Source organism: Hyla sarda, chromosome 6 (genome assembly GCF_029499605.1).
Source record: "Hyla sarda isolate aHylSar1 chromosome 6, aHylSar1.hap1, whole genome shotgun sequence".
Lineage (NCBI taxonomy): Eukaryota > Metazoa > Chordata > Amphibia > Anura > Hylidae > Hyla > Hyla sarda.
In genome coordinates this window covers 240,461,483-240,481,715 of record NC_079194.1, presented here as the reverse complement: position 1 = coordinate 240,481,715, position 20,233 = coordinate 240,461,483, and the positions used below count along the sequence as shown (strand labels likewise).

Here is a 20,233-nt window from a genome sequence, read left to right as displayed (position 1 = left end):
ACGCACGCAGTGTTTTATTTTGAATTTCATTATTTTATTTTTTTTTAAAATAGGAAAATGGGGAATTCGAACTTTTATTAGGAAGGGATTAATTCACTTTTATTACCTTTTTTTTTGGTCCCCATAGGGGGCTATAATATGCAATCTTTTGATTGCATATCAATCTTTTGATTGCATACACTGATCATTGCTATGCCATAGAATAGCATTCATCAGTGTTATTGGTGCTCTGCTGCTCCAGCCTGCTATGCAGGCTTGGAGCAGCAGATCACCAATCGGACAATGAGGAGGCAGGTAAGCATCCTCCCATCGTCCTCCCAGTTGATCGGGACATCGCGGTTTCCCTGCAATGATCCCGATCACTTTTACTTTTGGTTTAGATGCCGCGATCAACTTTGATGGCGCCATCTAAAGGGTTAATGGTGGGCATCGGCCCGAACAGTGGTGCCTGGCATTAACCCTGGGTCCTGTCTGCTGATAGCAGTAGGGACCCGCAGGGTTTGAAGAGTGCTCAGCTTGTGAGCGTGCCTCCAACCCTGGCAACGGGACCAGGGTGTACATGTACGCCCTTGGTCCCTAAGTACCGGGACATAAGGGTGTACCTCTATGGCCATGGTCCCCAACAAGTTAAAATGCATATTTCACTTTGTTTTAATGCTGGTGCACTAATATGCCATGCGCACATACCCTAAGGCCAGTTTCACATGCAGAATTTCTGCACTGCCAGTACACTTCAATGGGATTCCGCTGTCCCATTCACACAGCAGAATTTTCGCTGCAGGAATTCCATTAAAGTGTATTGGCTATAAATTCATGCAGAATTCAGGCATGTTCAGATGGTGGAAATTTGCGCTGGAAATTCGGCTGCAGCAGAGTCCCATTGATTTCAAAATTGATTTCAAAGGATAGGGGAAAAGATGACTGATCGCAGGGGGCCCGCTACTGAGACCCCCCGCAATCTCCCTGCAGCACCCGCATTCTATGCGGGTGCTGAATCTCCAGTTTCAGAAACCTCTGGGTTTCCGAGACTGGGGATGTGACGTCACACCCCCTCCCACAGACATGGAGGGGGCGTGGCGTGACATCACTTCCCCAGTTTCGGAAACCCAGAGGTTTCCGAAACTGGAGATTCAGCACCCGCAGCAGGGAGATCGCGAGGGGTCTCAGCAGCGGGCCCCCCGCGATCAGACATCTTATCCCCTATCCTTTGGATAGGGGATAAAATGCTTTTGCCCGGGATACCCGTTTGAGGTCATTGGAATTATCATGAGTGATATTTAATAAGTCTCTTTTTCTTCACAGTGCAGGGAATTACACATATTTACTCCCTCTTAAGAAGGACAGCTCTCTAACAGGCAATTTCACATTGGAGTTTAAGTGAGTGTCCTCGACTCAACCTTAAAATTTGAAATGTTTTCTGTAGCTAATGCTTTCATAAAGCACTCATCCATTGTCTCTCGGTCTAGCTCCTCATCTCCAGTCTCAGTGAATTTTTGTGAAGCAACAGCGGGAAAAAGCTGCGAGACATCTGTAACCAGGGGATCTTCCGAAAATCAGAGCTGCTCTAAGGTATGGGCCTTCAATACTAAAACTCCAAGACCCCCTTATGCAATTTTATCCCTCCAGTGGCAGCAGAATTTTATTATTTAACTTGGCTTTTCCTGAACAGGTCGAAGTGGGGTTTTTATTTACGAAGAAAACCACCACTACATTTTTATATGTGTCATGTGTACCACTAATAGTGAGGGCAGCTAGGAATGGTATTCTCTGCTGTCTGTAGCACATTGGTGAAATCACACTCAACTGAAGATAAGGAAATAGTGAAATCTGTTGGGTTAGGTCCATTTGATGGGAAATCCCCTGATTAACCAGAAGGGGGCCTAGAGATGCCACCGAGATTGGCCTGCATACAACATGGATTATTTGTAATAAATTTTTTGAGAAGATTCCCCAATAGCTTTTAGGGATAATTAGGCTATTAACTGTTAGTCTTGGTTTAGACTACGGAATCTCCTGATGGAAATATTCTGGCCTGAGATTCTGAGGGCGGCCAGCAATGAGCTCAGACCAAGTGCCCATTGTCATCCCCATAGACGGGCAATTTATTCTGCCAAAAGATCAATCAATAATCTATTGGTGGCGGAATTTCATTTTGGTGGATTTTCCGTTGCTAAAATTCAGTAATGTGCACTGTGCAGCGGAATCCCATTGACAACAACGAGTAATTTCTAATGATCACATCTGCAGGCACCTAACATTTACAGTGTAAGGAATAAAGTACTCACCTCCCCCATGGACAGTTCTACATTTTGTCATGGTATAACACATATATAAATTTATTTAATTGAGATTGTATTACTTGAACCAACACAATATAGTTAAAGGGTACTTTTCATCAAAAAAAACTTTTGATATATTATAGATTAATGTATGCAGAATAACTTTACAATTGCATGTTATTAAAAAAATATGCTTCTTTCTATTTAATTTTCCACTTAGAAAAAATGACCACTAGGGGTCTCCCTACCAGTCCTTTTTTTTTATAGATTTCAAAGTAGAAAATTAAATAGAAAGAAGCATATTTTTTTTAATAACATGCTATTGGAAAGTTATTCTGCATACATTAATCTATAATATATCAAAAGTTTTTTTGATGAAAGGTGCCCTTTAAAGATCTCATAAGACATATATCATAAAGATAAAAAGCACAGTGCACACGGCTGGAAGACAAGGCAGGAACATACAGGCTCAAATGGAAGGTATCACATGGTAAAGGACTGACAGAAATTGCATAGACAAGTTACATAGTGGAAGGATATAGATAATACAATATTAAAGATGAACTTAATGCAAGTGCAAAAACACACATTTCACGCCAATGCGCTTCGTCAGGGGACGTGACGCCCCCTGACGAAGCGCATTGGCGTGAAACGTGCGTTGGGGTAGGTGCAGGTAAATACATGGCTCTGTTGTGGTAATAAGTGCCTTTTTCCCTCTGACTGTTTTTGCACTTGCATTAAAGGGTACCTCTCATCAAATAAACTTTTGATATATTTTAGATTAATGAATGTTGAATAACTTTCCAATAGCATGTTAATGAAAAATATGCTTCTTTCTATTGTATTTTTCCCGATCAGTCTTGTCAGCAAGCATTTCTGACTCATGCTGGAGTCCTAAACACTCAGAGCTGCCAGCCTGCTTTGTTCACAGCCAAACAGGCTGTGAACAAAGCAGGCTGGCATATGAGTGTTCTCCTTTGTGAACAAAGCAGACTGGCAGCTCGTAGTGTTTAGGACTCCAGCATGAGTCTGAAATGCTTGCTGCCAGGACTGGTAGGGAGACCCCTAGTGGTCATTTCTTCAAAGTGGAAAATTAAATAGAAAGAAGCATATTTTTTAACAACATGTAAAGCTATTCTGCATACATTAATCTATAATATATCAAAAGTTTTTTTGATGAGAGGTACCCTTTAATCACTTAAAGGGAACCAATCATCAGATGTTACCCTATATAACGCTTGGCAAAGCGTTATATAGGGTAAAATCTTTATTTTCACCATCCCCGGGGGACGCTCCTGCCCCCACAGATGGTGAAGATATGAAGTTATAAACTAGTCACCGCCGCCGCTGTAAGTAGTCACCTGGGCGGGGAGCTCTTCTCATCTACTCCCGTTCTTCGGCCGGCAGCGACTCCCCCTCCGCTTGATTGATGGGCCGCGTCATCACTCTGCTCCGTCTGTTCAGTGAGCAGAACAATGACGTGGCCCATCAATCAAGCGGAGGGGGCGTCGCTCCCGGCCAAAGAACGGGAGTAGATGAGAAGAGCTCCCCGCCCAGGTGACTACTTACAGCGGCGGCGGTGACTAGTTTATAACTTCATATCTTCACCATCCCTGTGGGCAGGAGCGTCCCCCGGGAATGTTGAAAATAAAGATTTTACCCTATATAACGCTTCGCCAAGCGTTATATAGGGTAACATCTGATGATTGGTTCCCTTTAAAGAGTACCTGTCGCAAAAAAAAAAAAAACTTTATATTTTGTTAATCAATGTATTAGAAACAACTTTCTAATTACATGTGATTAACAAAAATGTATCTTTATATATTTTTTTTTTTACTTTTAAAAAACGACCACTAGGGGTCTCCCTACATGTCCCGGCGCATAGAGTTCGGACTCATGCCGGCCTGGCAGCATGAGTCCGAAATCTCAGCGAAGCCGGACACTGAAGAGCGCAGCTCCCCGCCTGTCAGACAGGCAGGAGCGAGCGCTGTGCTTGCAGCACAGGCGCTCCTGACATGGCCAGCCGCTTCATCTGGCTAAATGTCAGTGTAGCGCAGGGCAGCAGAGACGAGGATCGGGTCTTGTGCACTCTGTGTCCCGAAGCAGTTATTCATTGTCCCGTAGTAGCAAGGCAGCACATTGGGACACAGAGCACATCAGTCCCGTCGTGCTGCCGTGCTACTACGGGACAATGAATGACTGCTTTGGGACACAGAGCGTACAAGTCCCACAATGCTGTTGCGCTAACTCACCTTGCCGGGGAGATCTATTGTAACACTGATGTTGAAGAGGGAGAAGGGCGGAAGTGTGGACTGACAGGCTTCAGATGACGTCAAGCCTGCCGGGCCACGCCCCCTTCCTCCCTCAAGGCAGGAGCCTTTACAGGCTCAGGGGATCTAAAAAAGGTATTTATATGGGGTTTTGGGTAAAAATATAGCCAGGGACAGATTGTGGGGAGGGATTAGGGACAGCTTAGTTGATGATAGGTACTCTTTAAAAGTGTGGGGAAATACATGGATTTTAAAATTATTTAAAATAAAATTATGAAAAAGGGTTGTGTATATGTATTTACACCCTTTACTAGTGAAACCCCTAACAAAGATTTGGTGCAACCAGTTGCCTTCACAACATATTCAATAAAAATAAAACACCAACAAAAGTGTACACCCAATTAGTTTGACACACCTGGGAGCCCTGATATGTTTTGCATAATTTAATTGGAGCCCCCCTTCCTCTTGCCTTCGCAATTCAGATTTGCAAGTCATATAAATAAGTAAATATGGTCCTCCTGTCTGCAATTTATTCTTAGTACAAATACGCATGTTTTGTAAAGGCCACAGGGTTTGCTGGAGAGCCTTACTGAACAAACAGCATTCATGAAGACCAAGGAGCTCACCAAACAGGTTAGGGATAAAGTTGTGGAGAAGTATTAAGAATGGTTGAGTTATAAAAAAATAAAAATATCCCAAGCTTTGAGCATCTCATGGAGCACCATAAAATCCATAGACTGAAAATGGAAGGAATTTGGTAAAACTGCAAGCCTACAAAGAGAAGACTATCCACCCAAACTGACAAGCAGGACCATGGTAATTCTGAATTAGCTGCAACAATTAACAGGTGAGGTGTTAGAATCTAGAACAACAAAAGAAAAAGATATACATCAAAGAGCTCACACAAAAAAACTGAAAACATATACCAATCTTTTGTATATTTTTGTATATTTACAGAAAACAATGACTTATCAGACAGACATTTTAAAAACATTTAAAAAGGCCCAAATGGAAATTTCACAACTGGGGGAGTCCCTAGGACCCCTCCCAGAGCACCTGTATCAATGGTATATACTGTATTACACTATTCCTTATGGCCCAGCAATAATATCTCCAGTTTGGTACATATACATTCCCCAAGACAATAGAAAAACCTGATACAAACTGTATACCAGCTGTCCTAAGTGCTTAGCCTGATAACACACCAGGAGAATGGAGGAGCCAGGGACATCAGATGAAGGATAAGAGCTAAGACAGGTGCTCATCTGAAACCCCACGCATTCCGTCACCCATCTGTGACTACCTCAGTGGTGCTGTGGCTCACATCTACAATTTATATGCTGTCTAATTAGTAGTGGGCGGTACCTGGAGATCCATAGGTGTGGGTCCTTACACATAGTATGTGAGATACAAGTCTCTGCCTTTTCTTTATTTCTCTACAGCCTCCCTCCCTGCAGCTCTCAGAGCAGGGGAACAAAATCCACATGATGAGGGCAGTGGTCTCTAAATTGTTGACCTCCAGCTGTTGCAAAACTACAGTTCCCAGCATGTCCAGACAGCGTTTTCTGTCTGGGCATGCTGGGAGTTGTAGTTTTGAAACATCTGGAGACCCACAGTTTGCAGATCACTGCGCATAGCTCCCTTAGCTGTGGCCATCCACATCTTGCAAAACTACAATTCCCAGCATGCCCAGACAGCTGTTTGTGCATGCTGGGATTTGTAGTTTTGCAATATTTGAGGGGCTACCATTTGGAGATCACCGTGTGGTGTTTTCTAAACCATGGCCCTCTAAATCTTGCAAAACTACAACTCCCAGCATGCACGAACAGCAAACTGCTGTCTCGCCATGCTGGGAGTTGTAGTTGCACACCTCCAGCTGCTGCATACCTACATCTCCCAGCATGACCTTCGGCAATCAGTACATGCTGGGATTTGTAGTTTTGCAACAGTTGGAGGCACACTGGTTAGAAAATACTGAGTTAGGTAGCAGAACCTAACTGAAGGTTTTCCAACCAGTGTGCCTCCAGCTGTTGCAAAAGTACATCTCCCAGCATGTACTGATCGCCGAAGGGCATGCTGGGAGATGTAGTTTTGCAACAGCTGGAGGTTTGCCCCCCCCATGTGAATGTACAGGGTACATTCACACGGGCAGGTTTACAGTGGGTTTCCGAATTTAAGTTTGAGCTGCGGAAAATTTTCAGCCGCAGCGCAAACGCCTAGCGGGAAACTCACTGTAAACCTCCACCTGTGTGAATGTACCCTAAAAACACTACACTAACACATAATAAAGGGTAAAACACTACATATACACCCCCTTACACTGTCCCCCACCCAATAAAAATGAGAAACGTATTGTACAGCAGTGTTTCCAAAACGGAGCCTCCAGCTGTTGCAAAACCACTCCCAACATTTACGGACAGCCACTGACTGTCCAGGTATGCTGGGAGTTTAGCAACAGCTGGAGGCACCATGTTTGGGAATCACTGACGTAGAATACCCCTATGTAATCCCTAATTTAGTCCTCAAATGCGCATGGCGCTCTCTCACTTCGGAGCACTGTCGAATTTCAAGGAAACAGTTTAGGGCCACATAGGGGGTATTTCCGTACTCGGGAGCAATTGCGTTACAAATTTAGGGGGGCTTTTTTCTCCTTTTACCCCTTATGAAAAGGAAAAGTTGGGGTCTCCACCCCTAACATGCGTGTTGCCTCATACTTTTTATTTTCACAAGAGGGAAAGGGAAAAAAAAAAAAAAGACCCCCAAAATTTGTAACACCATTTCTCCTGAGTACGGAAATACCCCATATGTAGGTGACAAGTTCTCTGCTGGCGCACTACAATGCTCAGAAGAGAAGGAGCGCCATTGAGCTTTTGGAGAGAGAATTTGGTTGGAATAGATGTCAGAGCATTTTACGGCCACATATGGGGTATTTCCGTACTCAGGAGAAATTGTGTTACAAATTTTGGGGTCTTTTCCTTTTACCTCTTGTGAAAATGAAAAGTAAGGGGCAACACCAGCATGTTAGTGTAAAAATTAAGTTTATCCAACAGGGACAGAAAGCGAGAGCGATCCAGACTTTGAACTTATCCTTGATTAGGGTCAGGAGAGGGGGATACATTTAAGGAAAAATCATGACTGGAATCTCTATGAATTGCCACGCCCAAGTATTTAAAGCGATCCACCACCTGCAGGCCACAAACTGAATCTGGCCAGTAGGAGGAGAGCGGCATAAAGACTGATTTGAACCAATTTATGCGGAGACCTGAGAAAATCGCCAAATCTGTCTATCGTGGATGTAGCCTGAGGCAATACTGTGCGGGGTTCACTAAGAATTAAAATAAGGTAGTCAGCATAAAGACCAATTTTATCCACCCTATAAGCCACAGTTATGCCCGGTATCAAGTTATCCTGTCATATACGTAGAACTAGTGGCTCGACTGCCACTGCAAACAAAAGCAGCGACAGGGGACACCCCTGCCTAGTGCCCCGCCCAAGGGAAAAGGAAGGGGAGCAAGTCCCGTTCACCAACACCTGGGCTATAGGTGCAGCGTAAAGAATGGAGATCCAACGCATGAAGCGCTTGCCAAAGTGACTCAAAGCGGACATACGATATGGCCATTCGACAGAGTCGAATGCTTTGGCCGCGTCCAGCGAGGTCAAGGCCCCGCCTAATATTATCAGTAGTTGACCGACCGGGCATATATACCGATTGGTCATCATGGATAATAGAAAGTATGACCTTGTTGAGTCTGTTGGCTAAGATTTTCGGGAGAATTTTGTAATCCATGTTCAGAAGTGAAATTGGGCAGTAAGAGCCGCAATCTAGTGGGTCCCTGTCAGGTTTCAACAAGACTACAATAGCGGCCTGGCCAAGGAACCAGACCGAAAGGACTCTTTGAACATGGACTGCAAAGGGGATAAGAGATAAGGAAGATATTTAAGGTAAACCTCTAGAGGGAGGCCATCCAGGCCAGAAGCCTTCCCTTTTGCCATGTCTGTAAGGGCATCCTCTACCTCCTCCGCTGTGATGTCTCCATCCAAAAGCTATACCACAAAGATAGCAGGCTCAACCTAAAAGTATACACATGGGTGCTACCCAATGCCTTAAACCATCATATGAAATAAAACCAAGAAAAAAAGCAAGGCAAGAAACAGGGGTGCACACCTATTATACAGCAATAAGTATTTTATTACGTATCAAATAACACACAAAATTAAAAACCACTTAAAAAAAGGGGCCCAAAAAACACAGACCACTCTCAGCCACGGAGAGGGACCCCCAAACCCCAGGGGCTCCCCCCCCTCCATTCAAAAGCTCCCTGTCATCAGATAGGGATGGAAATCTAATATCATTCATATACAATTCCAGCTCCTCCATGTTATAACGGGCTCTAGACTTGTATAAATAATTATAAAATTGATTAAAACAGTGGGCAATAGCATCAGTGGCAATCGATACCTCTCCTGTTTCCAAGCGAATCCTCAGAATAGGGGGCGAGGCATTGTTTTGTCTAACAATATGGGCCAATAGTTTCCCTGACTGGTTTCTGTTCTCAAAGTAAAACTGTTTGGTAAAAAAAAAAAAAAAAAAGTTTCCCATTCATCCTCTTATTTAAGTGTTGCATATATAGTCTAACCACTGACAACCACACATCCATGTTAGCGTCTGAAGAGTCAGCAATATATCTAGCTCTGAACATCTAGATGCCAAGTCCTCCTCAGTGCAGGAAGATTCTTGTTTTAGATAGGAAATACTAGATCTAAGGCAGCCCCTTGAGTAAGCCTTCAGAGTTTCCCAGAAGATACCCGGGTCCCTGTGATTTACATGGATTTCCCAAAATTCCTGTGGCTGATCGGGAATCCTATCTACCAGGCCCAGAAGCTGTAACCAGAAGGGGTGTACCTTCCATCTATGGGGGGCGGTTATCAAGGTCAGTGATAGCCTAACAAGTAGGGGGGAGTGATCCGAGATCGCCCTTGGTTTATAGGAGATCTCCGAAACAATACTCTGTTTCCCAAATGCTAAATCTATGCGGGAGAGAGCATTATGTCCCAATGTGAAACATAAGTACTGTTGACTATGGGGAAAATGTATTCTTTATACATCCACCCTAACTCCGACATCAATAAAGTCAAGGGAGAGGATAATTTACATATGCATGGACAGATATATATCGCCCATGTGGGTCTATAAGTGTAGTAATCTGTTCCCATCTCAGAGAGCGGTGTACCAGAATGGAAACATCCCAGGAAAACTATGTATGAATAAGTGGGCCTGCCACTGGACCTATGGTTTATTAAGCAAGTGACATCCCTCACGCACCAAGTGTTTCTCTTGCAAGAACACAATCTGCAGGTTAAATTTACATATATGTGAGAAAACTAGGACCCGTTTCTTAGGACACCCATCCCCCGCACATTCCATGACATTACAGTACTATCACCCATCTTTTACATGTTACATGTATGTACACATCCCTCCAAGGAGAGAGTAAACTAAACCACAATAGATCTCCACTCCTAAAATCAAAACATGCATCTCCACAAATAGTAAGGCCTGAGAGCTCAATATTACAGTTAAAGCAGGAACTGTCATCTAATTAGTGCAAAAAGGAACTTTACAAACATAAGAAACAGACAGGAAAACTCCTTAGCGAACATTGAGCTTCCTAAAGAAGCACTAGTACCTCAGAGAGGATAACAAATGGAAGTGGCTCTAATATGGGGTAGAGCCCGTGATGTCATACACTTAAGATACCCAACTGGGCCACACATCTCATTTCATGGATAAAGCAATCGGGGAAGGAAGATGGATATACAGGTGCCACACAACAGTAAAAGAGATCCAAGCGGTGTAGGAGTAACAGGCAGTCCGGTCTATAATGTCCATCGCACCCATGCAGGAGACATCATAACAAGGAGACAATACCTGTAAAGCAAAATATGTAGACAAGGAGGAAGAAAGACAGAGAAGGGAAAGGGAGGAGGGATGAAAGGGAAGGAGCCATGAAGGAGGGCCCACATAAACTTTCGCCTCCTCCAGGTTACCAGTCAGCGTACTCTAGCAAGACCTTATAGCTTGTAGAAGTTGAGCTGTGACTTGCTTCAGCGTCCATCTCAGGCTCTCCTCCCTCCTCAGGGCTGCGGGCATCATCTTGGCTGGCGTCTCGTGCAAAGTCCCGAAGCCGCTCCATGACAGAGCGGTCCCGGTTGCGGGCCTGCTGGTTCTAACCATTGTCAGGAACGAGATGCGGGTATGAAGGCTTCAGGATACTGGAGGAGGCTAAAATCATGGGATCAGAGCGGGAGCTACTCAGACATGCGTCTGCTCAGCTCACTGGTCAGGCCACGCCCCTCTACAATTTATTCTTAGTACAAATACACGTTTTGTAAAGGCTGCAGGGTTTGCTGATGAGCATTACTGAACAAACAGCAAAATGAAGACCAATGAGCTCACCCAACAGGTAAAGAATAAAGTTGTGGAGAAGTACTAAAGAATGGTAGGGTTATGAAAAAAAAATAAAAAAATATCCCAAGCTTTGAGCCTCTCGTGGAGCACCATAAAACCCATCATCAGAAAATGGAAAGAATTTGGCAAAACTGCAAGCCTACAAAGAGAAGGCTATCCACCCAAACTGACAAGCCAACAATTAACAGGTGAGGTGATGGAATCTGTCCACAGGAAAACTTTTAGTCGCGTACTCCACAAATCTGGCCTTTATGGAACAGTGGCAAGAAGGAAGCCGTTGTTGAAGTGAGACAGAAGAAATCAAGCCATGTGGGAGACACAGAAAACACATAAAAGAAGCAGCTCTGGTGAGATGAGACCAGCAGAACAATGACACTAAACATACAGCCAGAGATACAATGGCATGGTTTATATTAAGAATGGTAATGTCCAAAAATTGACCAGCCCAGACCTAAAAAAAAACAAGGGGATAAATACTTATGCAAGTGACTGTAAACACAATTTGGGAGTGAATTGTCTATGGATATTGTAGACTGATGAGCGGAAGAATGTGGGTCATGTGAGAGTAGTATTTTTTATTCCCTAATGACCTGTTACATAAGAAAAACTCACTTTATCATAAGATGTAGTACACCAAAACAAGTGTGCATAGAGTCTATTACACGTCACTTCTAGTGTGTGAGTCTCCTATGTAACAGTGTAATGTTCTCTCCAGGTCGCAGGAGTCTGTGCCTCTCCAGCCCCATCAACACATCATCTGTGGTCTCTACAGCTGTTTCCCTCCCAGGATTTCTCATTCCACCTGCGAGTGTCTCCTCCAGTAAGTAATCCTCTATCCCATGTCAAGTGTCCTTAGCTCATATATAGTGCACTATGAGTACACCATGTCTGAGCACACATTGGCACATAAAATAATCTGTAAAAAAGTGCTACTCAGTAAGGAGGGCTCAAGACAGGACAGACCTAAACCTTCTATATATTATTGGTGTTCCTCCACCTGTAACTCTGCAGTGGTTGCAAAACTACACCTCCCTTTATATCTTTAGATGGAAGTTGTAGTGTTGCAGGCTTGCATTACATAGATATTTATCTGAATAGCATGCTGGAGGTGGGCCCGCCGTCTCAATTTTAATATTGCACCAAATGAGCACTCACGTGACCAGCAGCAATGAATACCGGTAGTTATATTGAGCCGGTGGGCCCATCTCCAGCGTGCAATTAACTGAAGATGGAAAAAAGATCTTCAGAGGGACAGATTTCTGCAGTGCAGGTATATATTTAACCCATTAACCCCTCATTGGTCTCCTGTTCACCCAGACTATAACCTAGTGTATTGGGTTTAGTGTGGGCAAACAGATGACCGTTTTCCTTTAATGCATTTATAAAATGATATGGCTTTGATGATCAATCACTATTGATCCCCCCCCCAGATTTTATTTTATTGCGTTGTGAGAAATTATCTTTAGGGGGTCTCTGCTTTAAACAAGTTCCACTTGGTAGAAGGATTTCTTGACAAGAAGCCAATTAAAAAGTATTACATTTGCTGAAATCCTTACAGATCAGCTTTATTTGGGGGGGGGGGGAGGAATATGGCGGTTAGGGTATGTTCACACTACGTAATTCCCGCGGAATTAAGTGCTGTGAACATAAACATCAGTGTGAATGGGTGTTCGGCGAGACCCGTTCACACTGCGGAATTTCCGCCGCTGAAATTGTTCCGCGCAAAGAAAGAACATGTCAATGGTGACGGCGCAGTGCCGCACGGTCCTACAGTATTGTGGCGGCCGCCAGAATGGAATCTCAGATCGTGGAATTCTGCGAGCGGAGATTCCGTTCATTATCCGTAGTGTGAACATACCCTTAGTGTTCTATTTCCCTTTAGCACCACCACAGGAGAAGTAAGTCACTATGCCACATGTCATCTAAAACATCCTCCAGGAGATAAGGATCGTAGGCAAAGGGTTTCTCTCGATTAATTTAGCATTCCCTATTAAGGCACATAGATTTTCAAAGCTATACGGCTCCTTTGAGAAATCTAAACTGACTGTCTTTTTCTTATAGGGTGCATCAGGTTGCTATGACGTTAATGTGGATTCTTCAGAAGTTACAGACTATTATTTCAGTTTTTACCGACTCTGCAATTGATACATTCAATGATCAACTGGAAAACCCCGACTGTTTTTCCCTTTCAACTGGACACTCCCATGTGTCCTCCCTTGCCCCCTCCTTCCCCAGACTGCAGGCAGCCACGGGGTAATCCCACCCGTCACTGGATGTGCAACACTGGATCAAATCAAGCAGCACTGGATCCTAATGGGACCAACTGGAAATCAGAAGGCATTCACACTGGAGACACAGGGAATTATCCCCAAGCAAGATACATGGATTTTCTCTTGTTCAATGAAGAGGAAAAAAAATGGCTAGAGATGGGTAAAGATTCTTCTCCATCCTAATAATTTTCTATATGTTTCATTATGATTCTGTTACAACCCTTCCACCTATTCTTGACCATCCCAATACCTAATGGAAGTTGCCGGGACAGCGTTATCAGTCCTGCAGCCCTTGTACCGGAGCATTCTGAACTGTTAGATGCTGCCACCAAGACAAGGACTGCACAAGCCACTACAAGTTACTGAATACTGGAACAGGTTTTGTGTCTTATTGTATTTTATGTGAATTTTGTTTTTCTTTATTTGTGTTTTGTATTTAATTCCCTAACCACAGAAGTGCACTTAATCTTAACATGGCAGTCGAGGACCAAAATCTTGCCCTTTAAAAGGGGCAGCAAAAAATGCCTGATGGTGAGGCAGCACACCAAAGACTTTCCAAGCACCCAGCGTGTCTCTGCTGTCCAAAGAAATGGATCGATGACTTATAAAAAAAAAAAAAAAAAAAAGACCCAAAAACTGGTCTCCCCATCCCAAAAGAAAAAAAAATTGTTTTCTGCTCTTAATATTAAAATCCTGTAAATATTTTTTCTTACAGTAATTAAAACACTAAATCACAAGATAGCATTTTAACCCTTTCATTACATGGCATATATTGCACCTAAAGTACTGGAAGGGTTAAAATCAAATCTTTCGAGCTTAAAGCATTTTTAATATTTTTTTTTTGTTTGTTTTAAGTGTCTGATTTGTATTTATATTTCTTCCTACGACAGCACTGTTCTCCCCTCCTCCCACCCTTTTCTATGGGTCTGAAAAAAAAAAATATTGTCTACGTATAAATGCCACAATATAAATATATGAATAATGCTTTGTACTCTGCCTGGTGTTGTGTGACTGTAGAAACACTGAAATTATGGGCAGACGCGTTTAATATATGTAATAATAAAGTGTTTTATTGTAACTGGTGAGCAAGTCACCATGAGAAGAATCTCCATTGCAGAAATGACAGTGCAACGACTGAGTGGACGCCGCCATCCACGGCCAGTACTGGTCCCCAGACAGAGTGAAGTAAAAAAACACAAACACATATCTAATCCTTCAGGTAGAATCTGTAAAATAGAGCGGAAAATCAATTATAAATAGCATAGGCATTTTAGAAAGTATACAGCATTCTGTTGTGGAGCCGTTTGACCAGACACTTTAAGAAGAAAAAATAAATAAACTTTCACTTACCTTCCTACGTTCCTCTGGAGCTCCGCAACAGCCGATTGGTCGGCAAGGCTGTCTCCTTCCCTTAGCCCATGATGTCACACGGCACTTCAGCCTCTCACCAGCCGAGGCAAGACATTGCTGCGGCCAGTGATAGGCTGATGCGCCGTGCGACGTCCCGGGCTAATAGGAAGTAGGAAGTAGAAAGCCTGGCCGACCAATCAGCTGTTGCGGAGCTCAGGGGGAACGTAGGAAGGCAAGTGAAAGTTTGTTTTCTCTTTTTTTGCAGCCTGGGTAGGATGGAATAGGAATAGTCTGTACCGGACATCTCCTTTAAAGGGGTATTCCAGGAAAAAACTTATATATATCAACTGGCTCCAGAAAGTGAAACAGATTTGTAAATGACTTCTATTAAAAAAATCTTAATCCTTTCAGTACTTATGAGCCTCTGAAGTTAAGAATGTTCTTTTCTGTCTAAATCCTCTCTGATGACACCTGTCTCGGGAAACGCCCAGTTTAGAAGAGGTTTGCTATGGGGATTTGCTTCTAAACTGGGCGTTTCCTGAGACAGGTGTCATCAGAGAGCACTTAGACAGAAAAGAACAACCTTAACCTCAGAAGCTCATAAGTACTGAAAGAATTAAGATTTTTTTAATAGAAGTAATTTACAAATCTGTTTAACTTTCTGGAGCCAGTTGATATATATAAAAAAGTTTTTCCCTGGAATACCCCTTAAGGACTCAGGGTTTTTCAGTTTTTGCACTTTCGGTTTTTCCTCCTTACCTTTTAAAAATCAAACCCTTTCAATTTTCCACCTAAAAATCCATATTATGGCTTATTTTTTGCGTCACCAATTCTACTTTCCAGGGACATTAGTCATTTTACCCTAAAATTCATGGCGAAACGGAAAAAAAAAATCATTGTGCGACAACATCGAAGAAAAAAAACGCCATTTTGTAACTTTTGGGGGCTTCCGTTTCTACGCAGTGCATATTTCGGTAAAAACCTATACTTATATACCGTATATACTCGAGTATAGGCCGAGTTTTTCAGCACGATTTTTCGTGCTGAAAACACCCCCCTCGGCTTATACTCGAGTGAACTCCCCCACCCGCAGTGGTCTTCAACCTGCGGACCTCCGGAGGTTTCAAAACTACAACTCCCAGCAAGCCCGGGCAGCCATCGGCTGTCCGGGCTTGCTGGGAGTTGTAGTTTTGAAACCTCCGGAGGTCCGCAGGTTGAAGACCACTGCGGCCTTCAACATCATCCAGCCCCCTCTCACCCCCCTTTAGTTCTGAGTACTCACCTCCGCTCGGCGCTGGTCCGGTCCTGCAGGACTGTCCGGTGGGATAGTGGTTCCGGGCTGCTATCTTCACCGGGGAGGCCTCTTCTAAGCGCTTCGGGCCCGGCCTCAGAATAGTCACGTTGCCGTGACAACGACGCAGAGGTGCGTTCATTGCCAACGTACTTCTGCGTCATTGTCAAGGCAACGCCTCTATTCCGGGCCGGAAGCGCGGAGAAGAGGCGCCCCCGGTGAAGATAGCAGCCCGGACCACCTCCTCACCGGACCACCTCCACACCGGACAGCCCTGCAGGACCGGACCAGCGCCGAGCGGAGGTGAGTACTCAGAACTAAAGGGGGTGAGAGGGGGCTGGATGATGTTGAAGGCCGCAGTGGTCTTCAACCTGCGGACCTCCGGAGGTTTCAAAACTACAACTCCCAGCAAGCCCGGACAGCCGATGGCTGCCCGGGCTTGCTGGGAGTTGTAGTTTTGAAACCTCTGGAGGTCCGCAGGTTGAAGACCACTGGGGGCGAATGATGAGAAGGGGATGATGAAGGGGGGGGTGTGGGGATGATGAAGGGGGGATGTGTGGGATGATGACAAGGGGATGATGAAGGGGGGATGTGTGGGATGACAAGGGGATGATGAAGGGGGGATGTGTGGGATGATAAGGGGATGATGAAGGGGGGATGTGTGGGATGATAAGGGGATGATGAAGGGGGGATGTGTGGGATGATAAGGGGGGATGTGTGGGATGATAAGGGGATGATGAAGGGGGGATGTGTGGGATGATAAGGGGATGATGAAGGGGGGATGTGTGGGATGATAAGGGGATGATGAAGGGGGGATGTGTGGGATGATGACAAGGGGATGATGAAGGGGGGATGTGTGGGATGATGACAAGGGGATGATGATGAGGATGTTAATGACGGGTCTGGATGATGACAGGGGGGGGATGAGGTATTTCCCACCCTAGGCTTATACTCGAGTCAATAACTTTTCCTAGGATTTTGGGTTGAAATTAGGGGTCTCGGCTTATACTCGGGTCGGCTTATACTCGAGTATATACGGTAGGTTTGATTTTGCCGTACTTCTGGAAAAAATCATAACTACATGCAGGAAAATTTATACTTCTGACCCCTATAAAACATTTTTATTTTTCCATGTACAGGGCGGTATGGGAATCATTTTTTGCGCCGTGATCTGAAGTTTTTATTGGTGCGATTTATGTTTTGATCTGACTTTTTGATTAATTTTTTAATGGTATAAAAAGTGACCAAAAATAAGCTTTTTTGGACTTTGGATTTTATTTTTGCGCGTACACCATTGACCGTACGGTTTAATTAATGATATATTTTTATAGTTCGGACATTTACGCACACGGCAATACCACATGTTTATTTTTATTTACACTTTTTTTTATGGGAAAAGGGGGGTGATTCAAACTTATTAGGGAAGGGGTTAAATGACCTTTATTAACACTTTTTTTTTTCTTCTATACAGATCACTGGCATGTATTAACACGCCTGTGATCAGTGTTATCGGCGCTTGACTGCTCCTGCCTGGATCTCAGGTACGGAGCAGTCATTCGTCGATCGGACACAGAGGAGGCAGGTAAGGGCCCTCCCGGTGTCCTGTAAGCTGTTCGGGACGCCGCGATTTCACCGCGGCAGTCCCGAACAGCCCGACTGAGCAGCCGGGATACTTTCACTTTCGACGCGGCGGTCAGCTTTGATCGCCGCGTCTGAAGGGTTAATACAGGGCATCACCGCGATCGGTGATGTCCTGTATTAGCCGCGGGTCCCCGCCGTTGATAGCCGCCGGGACCGGCCCAATATGACTCGGAGACACCACGTGACCCCGTGGCAGCCGGCGGAGGACGTAAATATACGTCCTGCGTGGTTAAGGGGTTAACCTCTCAAATTACAGCTCACTGCTGGGGGCTCCCTCAGCAGGGCACCTTGTTAACACAAAAAGGCATTTGATGAGATTTATCAAAATCTGTGCACAGGAAAAACTGACCAGTTGCCCATACCAACCAATAAGAACTTATTTTTCCGGGGCCCTTTTCAAATTGTAAGAAGCAATCTGTTTGGTTGCTATGGGCAACTGGTCAGTTTTTTTTCCCCCCTCTTAACAGGTTTTCATAAGTCTCCCCCACTATCCAGAGAAGACAACTCTTTTTAATAGACATCTGTCAGCTCTAGATCATGCTCACGGGCCAAGTGTCAAGGAGGCGGCTTTGGCTGACATAAAGGGCAAGTCTAGGACTACTAGCCTGTCGGAAAAGCTGGGAGGTGGGAACTGAAGAGGAAACTGGCCCACCAAGACATAATCATGATATTACTATGGACAGAGATGGTGTTACCATGACAAAAGTGTACAGGAACCTGGTAAGATTTAAATGGAACTGATTTGAAAATCATGATTAAATCAGCGTAATCTCAACGTTATGTACTTACCATCATTGTCACACATAGATCCCGACCCACAAGAGAAGAAACAAAACCCCGAATCCCATGAACAGCGAGGCTACCAGGGATATAAGGAGCTCCTTGTATACATCTCTTGTGTATTTTGTGGATGTCACCTCATAGCTTTAGTGATCCATTAAGGAAAAACAGAAATGGGAATAAATTCTGATCAAGTCGTCATATGTATTTATTTACATGAGGAATAGCAGCATTTCTGACTGATTCAACCGGCTGCATCTCTGACTAGCTGCTATGTCATCTCCCATACAGAGAAAGGTTGGCAGAATCTCTTCTCTCTATAGCACACAGAATCAACATGATCCCATTATACAGTAGATCAGCATTACTGTGAATCCAGCATTATGTCTATAGGCAGAAACTGTAACCTGATAACCTGTCTGCCTCCTGAGTACAGATCTTACCAGTGATCAGTGCTAAAGGCAGAGGGGAGAGGAGTCTGATCTTTTTCTGTAATAAGATATATTACACATTTTATCACCTTATTATTGATTTATGGAAAAACTTTAAAATGATAACTCTTAAGGGTAGGGTCACACTCGGCAGATACGCAGCGTATTTGATGCTGCAAGAAATCTGCCAGGCAGCAGGAAATACGCTGCACATTCACTAGGAGCAGATACATGGCTTTCATTGCTAAAGCCCTTTGTCTGCAATAAGGTTCGAAGGCCAGCCGTGCGCACCGACATAAACGTGATGCGTGGCCGGCTCCCGAACCTTATTGTAGACACAGGGCCCTGAGGGTCTGCATACGTAGCATATTTTCTGCTGCTCTGCAGATTTCTCGCAGCGTCAAATATGCTGCGTATCCGCCCAGTGGGACCCTGCCATAAAGAGTCAGTACTTTTGTTGTTAGTGGCCCATTACATGTACAACTAGGTTTGGAGAGGTGTTCCGAACGCTGGAGCCAGCGCCGGGAGCTCGTGACTTCATAGCAGCGCCCCCTTAATGCAAGTCTATGTGAGGGGGCGTGACCTCCCATAGACTTGCATTGAGGGGGCAGGGCATGACATGAGGAGGCACAGCTATGATGTCTTGATGGGGGGGGGGGGGGGGGGGCTATGACATCACAAGCTCCCGACACCGGCTCCTGCGTTCAGAACAGTTTGTTCCAAACGCTGAGCAGCAGAGGGGGATTTAGCATTATCCACTTTCTATAGTAAACATTTTGTTAGACTAAATTTCTGCCTCTGAAAAATAATGCATACATGACCTTCTTTCCTTGTCTCTGCCGCAGCAGATAGGGAAGTAAGACACACAGAAGTCAACATTTTAGGGCTGTTATTGGGGTAAATTAAGTAATCTTCAAATATATAAGGAATCATGCAGACTATGATATAGAGGGAAATGACCAAACCATGTCATATGAGATACAGGATTTCCTCAGTGACTTCAGGCAGTCCTTCTGGTCATGATATCCACGCAGTCCCAAAGCTCTCCATAACTGAAGCTTATATTATCACTACAGGTACATTATAATGAACACGTGTGCATTTTGGCTACTTCAGAGTTAAATTGCACATGGGAGTAACCTCATCTTTGGGATCCTCACCCTGCTAATGGGAGGTCAACATTCTCCCATTGTGGCATATGTGGTATTTCCTGTAGATAGGCTATAAAATGTCTAAAGTGGGATGAACACTCCAAACGCATTAAAAATGTCAATCTGTCAATGACAACTTGATTCAATGGACAAATAGCAACAGGAAATATTACATTTACATGTCACATCTATAAGAGAAAAGTCAATCAAATACCAAGCCCATTGTATCTTTTCTTTGTATTAAAGGGGTTATCTGGCAGGATGGAGGTGGGGCTTAGAACTATGTTCATTGTGTAGTATA

At 44.2% G+C, this 20,233-nt stretch overlaps 2 protein-coding genes across 14 annotated transcripts in view; one reads left to right on the top strand and one right to left on the bottom strand.

Annotated features, from left to right (window-relative positions):
- MYRF (myelin regulatory factor) overlaps positions 1-14,490 on the top strand; it is a 184,343-nt gene extending 169,853 nt beyond the window's left edge. For all 11 annotated transcript variants that reach the window (XM_056526788.1, XM_056526785.1, XM_056526787.1 and 8 more), the window contains 4 exons: positions 1,303-1,377; positions 1,467-1,569; positions 11,734-11,838; positions 13,080-14,490. In XM_056526788.1, the coding sequence (XP_056382763.1) occupies positions 1,303-1,377; positions 1,467-1,569; positions 11,734-11,838; positions 13,080-13,163 (367 nt within the window). In that variant the 3' untranslated portion in view covers positions 13,164-14,490. The remainder of the gene's footprint in view (positions 1-1,302; positions 1,378-1,466; positions 1,570-11,733; positions 11,839-13,079) is intronic.
- Positions 14,332-20,233, bottom strand: part of TMEM258 (transmembrane protein 258) — a 33,889-nt gene continuing 27,987 nt past the window's right edge. For 2 of the 3 annotated variants that reach the window (XM_056526798.1, XM_056526799.1), the window contains exons 3-4: positions 18,360-18,494; positions 14,332-14,514 (exon numbers count right to left, since the gene is read on the bottom strand). In XM_056526798.1, the coding sequence (XP_056382773.1) occupies positions 18,368-18,494 (127 nt within the window). In that variant the 3' untranslated portion in view covers positions 14,332-14,514; positions 18,360-18,367. The other variant, XM_056526797.1, reaches the window with a different exon arrangement.